Source organism: Cornus florida, unplaced genomic scaffold (genome assembly GCF_030987335.1).
Source record: "Cornus florida cultivar Cherokee Brave unplaced genomic scaffold, ASM3098733v1 CherokeeBrave_3.0.0_Hap2_Chr02, whole genome shotgun sequence".
NCBI lineage: Eukaryota > Viridiplantae > Streptophyta > Magnoliopsida > Cornales > Cornaceae > Cornus > Cornus florida.
The window spans coordinates 69,561,487-69,567,283 of record NW_026775572.1 but is presented as its reverse complement, the minus strand read 5'-3'; the positions used below and the strand labels follow the sequence as shown (position 1 = coordinate 69,567,283).

General features: G+C 39.2%; 1 protein-coding gene across 1 annotated transcript; it reads right to left on the bottom strand.

The window, feature by feature from the left end:
* Nucleotides 1-184: 184 nt before the first annotated feature.
* On the bottom strand, nucleotides 185-4,206 carry LOC132296392 (uncharacterized). The gene is made up of 3 exons (XM_059794596.1): nucleotides 4,021-4,206; nucleotides 3,476-3,777; nucleotides 185-431 (listed from the first exon to the last, which is right to left on the bottom strand). Exons 1-3 carry the CDS (start codon nucleotides 4,204-4,206, stop codon nucleotides 185-187), a joined length of 735 nt encoding a protein of 244 aa, XP_059650579.1.
* Between the last annotated feature and the right edge of the window lie 1,591 nt (nucleotides 4,207-5,797).

Genomic DNA, 5,797 nt, shown 5'->3' with positions numbered 1-5,797 from the left:
TTGGAGGGCTTGTCATTCCAACTTCATTCACCTCTGAAAAATTCCGAATTCTCCTAGCATGTGGCCTCCGAGTCAAACTCATTTCTCCACCACCAGCGAAGCCACCCGATATAACTTTGATCTCACCCATTGGTTGGTGTTAAGGAAGACGATCATCTCGGCCCTCTCGGGTTAGGTTGGAGCCTCATTTTCCATTTCCAGTCGTGAATTTGCGTAAATGACCCTTACGAACAAGGTTCTTGATCTGATTTTTGAGGTTGAAACAATCTTCTATGTTATGTCCATGGTCCCAGTGGAACCTACAGTTTTTATCTCGAGACCTCTTTGCTGGATCAGCTTTTAGCTTTGACGGCCATTTCAATGATGCGTCATCTTGAATCTGCAGAAAGACCTGCTCTATTGATGTATTTAGGGGGGTGTAGTTATTATACCTGTAATACCCCTAGTTTTCAAAAGGATAAGATTGGAATTTAATTTAATTTTATTTGTGTGGATTTGTGCTTAGGTGTCAAATTTTGAATTTGCAGAGTGGGTTGGTTTAATTAATTGTTTTGAATTAATTAATTGTTTAAATTGTAGTTTTTATTTTCTTTAATTGAATTAAATTCGCTTTTAATTGTTTAAATGCTTTGTTGTTTTTCTAACTTGTTATTATGTGAATTATTTATTTAATTGTTATTTTTCTAACTTGCTTGAAGTATCTTGAAGTATTTGCCCTAATTGTGATTGTGATTTTTTTTGAATTACTTGTTATTAGGTGCATTTATTTAAATTGTATGTCATTATTTGTTTAATTGTTTAAGTTAATTAGGTTTAGGTTTACAGTTTTTAGTTCTGCCGACAGTGGATTATAACCTAGGATTGTTTATGGGCCGAGTGAGTTATATTAGGGTTTTATTTGAGCCTAGGGTTAGTTTATCTATAAATACTTATCTAAGGGGTTTGCCTAGGGTTTTAGAATACCATTACAACACAGTAAGGTGGTGAGAAGTTTTGGAGTAGTTGGGAGGAAACGGAAACAAAGGTGTCGCCGGAGAATTGAGACGGGGAAAGGCTAAAGGCAAGTTCTAACCTCATCTCTTTCCCTTTTACTTGTGTTCTTTGCATGCCAAAGTAGTTCCAGGAAATCGTTAAATGGAATTTAAAACTGACTCTGCATGTTTAGAACTCCTTATAACAGTATGTGCTGGAACTTGTTACGAACTGCTTGTTTTGTATTTAACCGTGCAATTGTTCTTTTAAATTATTGTTAATCAATGGTAGAAGGGGTTAGATGGGTTTCCTCTGGGTGGTTTTGAACACAAACAAGGGTGTTAAAAGCTGTAACACAGAGGGACGGAAGTAGTGCAGGCAACCGGAGAAGAAACAAATGAACAGAGGAAAGGGAGAACTGGAGGCGACTCCAAAAGACCATGGATCCGGCTCTACATGGTGTGGAGCCGACTCTACCATGGTCTGGAGCCAGTTTAAGCATTGATGGAGGCGGCTCCACCTTGTGGGAGCCTGCTCTCCTCGTGTGTTTCCAATTTTGTGAGTTTTTGAGAGTTCTGGGGCTGGTTTTGTTATGGTAGAGGTGTTTATGAGCTGTAAATGGGACTTGGGGTTGATGAGTGGGATTAATTTAGGTCTTTAGAGGGCTCATTAATTCATATTCAACCAACCAGTAATGTTATTTGGAACAATATAGAAATTCTAAGCAAACTAGTAAACTGTTTTGGGACTTAGAATCTAAACCACACAGCCTTAGTTGTAGCAGTTTATTTGGGAATGGAGTTAGGCTCTGTTCATGTTTCTATGATGGATTATAGGCATGTAAGCCTGCAGAATGAATTACATGCCTGTAAGGGATGAATGTGTGCACTTACATTGAGTGTGTTGTTCACACCTGAACAATGGTGGAGTAGTATAGGATAAGTATGTAAGTTTGTAATACAAATCTATCATGCTTATTTGAATTCATTTAAGGACTATATATATTTGATATGTATTAAAAATCATGGAACTGGTTGAGGTAGGGTTAAATAAGTTTGTTAATTAACAAGGTTTTGGCATGCATAATTTGAAGCAGTTCATATTTACAATTTAGTGAGTGACTGTGGACTTGTTGGATATACTATAGAGTGGATAATTACATTTATTATTTGTATGGTCAACTGTGAATGTTGGATTACTGCTGGATAGGTTATATAGCTGATAATTGCATTTATTACCTCTGTTGTCAATCTAATTGGATGTCGGACTGGAATTAATTGAAGAATTATACATATATATTTTCTGTCAATTAACGGGATGAATGCTGGATTTGAACTTGATGATTTAGTAAACTTTGTCTCGTTAGTACATGGATGGATTCTGGATTGTTAGTTGATGAACTGTTTAAATTCTGTATTATTAACTATATGGATTATGTGAACTTTCTTTGATGAACTACTCAAAATGTTGCATCATTACGGATCATTTGCATGGTATACACCGGTATGGGACGGTGGGATACGGAGGGATGGATTAGATCAAAACACTAATCCCTACCAATTCATACATATGGAATGGATTAACTAAAATAGTTAAATCCTACATGGTTTCATGTCCTGTCAACTAAAATAGTTGAACGACATATTGGATGGTTATTTATATTTCTGTATTAGGAAGGATAGGGTTTTAACTAAAACGTTTAAAATCCTGATTAAATGTGGTGTCTTGAGCGACAAACAATTGAGCGGCACTACATTGGCTTGGATGGGAATTTATATATATAAATTATGGTACCGTGATCTGAGTTTGAGTCTCACAGTCGACGGTTAGGGTGCGTAGATGCAGTAGGATGCGTAGCTAGCTATGTTGGTTGAGGTATACCCTATTAGGTTTAGGTACTCATGCCCACCCTTGGGTGCGTTTTCGCATGTTGCCTTCTATTCAGGTTGAGACCCCCTCCATAGTCTAGTGAGAGTCCTGTAGTGTGAATATACTTATGTAAGGACTGTTAGCTATTGTTGAACTGCTTAGGATTTACATGCGTATCGAGCACCTGCTTAGATTGTAGAAGGTTAGAACTTGTTCGTGGGCCTGACCCACTTCTATTTTTCAGGTACATGACAGTTCCAGACTTAGATGTGTTCGTGCTGAGCAGAGGATTCTATTCACACTCCCGACGATGTAGGATTTTTTTTTCCATGTTTAAGACTTGGGTTTCTTCCCAGCTATGAAATTTTCAATTGGGATTTGTAGGGGTCCACTAGATGGATTCCCGAGTTGTATTAGAAATGGAGAATTTGAATGTATCAGAATAATTCTTTATTAATTAAATTTTATTCTGAGGTTTTTGGATTATCATTCTAGTTTCTTTTCAGCAATTTATTTATTCTTGTTTTCTTAATTGTATTCTGTGTTCGTTAGCTGCTAATTGATTTGATATCCACGGGTAATCGAGCGTGGGCCTGGCCAACCCGCATCCGAAAATTCTAGGGTATCACAATACCTGCCTCGGCTCACTGGACGGCGAGACGATCTGTCAGCCTGGGTGTTTAAGAATTTCTTGTACTTCGATTCCCTTTCCTCCCTAGTGTTAGGTGTTGGCCTCTTTTTATCCGACCTCTTATCTTCACTATCCTTATTTTTTCGTGCATTCATAACATCCTCAGCGTTTATGTGCTTTTGTGCTCTAACCATAAACTTTGTCATGCTCGTAGGGGCTTCCTTTGACAAGGAAAACAGGAACTTAGAAGTCTGTAGTCCTCCCATAAAGGCTGTGAGGGCAACCTTGTCGTCCACCTCTTCTAGCTGCAGCATTTCAATGTTAAAGTGACTTATGTAATCACGAAGAGGCTCTCTCTTCTGCTGCTTCATATTCAATAAATGTGTTGCTGGTCTCCTATGCTTCTGCCCAGCGATGAAGTGTCCTATGAATTGTTTGCTCAACTCTTCTAAGTTTTCAATTGAGCTTGGTTTTAATTTATTGAACTAGAGATGAGCCCAACCCTTTAGTATGGCAGGGAAAGCCCTTCACATAATCTCGTCCAGTACGGCTTGCAAATATATAAGAGCTTTGTACGTCTCCAAATCGTCGAGAGGATCTCGTGTCCCATTGAAGCTCTCAAGAGTTAACATCTTAAATTTTCTAGGTAGAGGACAACTTATTCCAGTTGGGCTAAAAGCTAGGTTGGTCTTCTGTACCATATCGTTCACTGCGGCCTGGCCCTTCCCATTCATCGCTTACATGACGTCTTTAACCCTAGCTTTCAGATCCTGCATCTTTTGATCGAAATGGGTGACGTCCTCCTTCTTGTCACCAACATAACTAGAAGTATCTCCACGGAGCCTGGTGGTATTCTGCTCAGGAGACTGATGGTGGTGGATCCTCTGTTGTCTCCTTATTTGACTAAACTCAACGTCGTTGTTAACCCTACGAGAGTCATTGTTTGGTACTTCACCGTTTCTCTCCTCGTTGGGGGCGGCTAAGCATTGCAGAATCATCGCATTTTGCTGGACTAACTGGTTCATTTCGTCATGTAAGGTTTGAACCTTTTGTTCCAACGCTGCGACGCGTTCCTGATCGTTTGGGACGACGAGGGGTTGCCTCATCGAGTCCCCTTGATCAGAAGTTTGCAACGCTTCATCCTCGCCAGCAGCCAGACCAGATTGCAATCGAACCATACTTTATTTAGAGAACTAAAATTGTTCGCACAGATGGCGCCAACTGTTGATGATGGATTCTGCGCAACCCGGATATGATCTAACTTCCTAAACAGAAAGAAGAAAATGTGATTTTAAAAGCACCGGTGTGTTACTGGTGGAGTAGGCTCTGACGAATAAGTCAGTATGCGAACTAATCTCTTAAGAGAAATCAAGAACTTGAGTTAGGGTTTTTTGCGTACCTCAAAACGTTGATTAGCCCGCCTTCTTTATAGGGCTTAGGTCAAGATGTCACATAGAGACCTTATCGTAATCTGTAAACTTAATCCTTATCGTAATCTTTAATCGTTATCATAATCTTTAATCTTTATCGTAATCTGTAGAGCCTATCTCAATCTTATGAGATAGTGAGTTAATTTAGCATTCTTCCCTTAATCATAGATATTTAAATTATACATCCATCATATATATATATAGATATTGAATGTACCTATGTGGAAATTTTAGAATTCCATAATTTGTTACCCAAAAGTTGGCCAAAATTTCAATTTTGATTGTTGAAATTGTCACTGGAATCCGGATTAGAAGGTCAGAACCTTCGCTGGAGCCTTATTGGTACCTCGCCGAAATTGTCACCGGAATCTGGGTTTTACGCTAGAGTTTCGCCAAAAACTTCATGAGTCTCATCGAAAACTTCATCGATTCCTCATCGGAATCTAGGTTTGTCGGCCATAATCTTCATCGGACCTTCATCGGAATCCACGCTAGGTAACCGGAATCTTAATCGAATCTTTATCAGAATTCAAGATTGGTCGCCGGAAACCTCATTGGTGTGTCACCGGATTTCTCTTTTTCTCATTCTATTAGACTTATTCTCAAGCTTGGCACACCTCCTATGGGCCCAGCTCAAGCCCTTTTATAGTGATCCAAATAAAAGTGGTTTAAATTTGATCATTAATCTAGTAAGCCCAAAGGTCAGCCTACTTCCCATGTTAGACAACTTAGATTGCTCGATCTTGTAGCCGCTTGAGCAACCTAACAATCTCAAGAGATCAGATGGCTATGAATATTTGATCATGTAACCGATCAAGGAAGATGATCAGTGTTGATAAGGAGTGAAAATTCCATCCTTCTCGCGGGCATTCGTGACTCGGACCCGAGGCTTCTT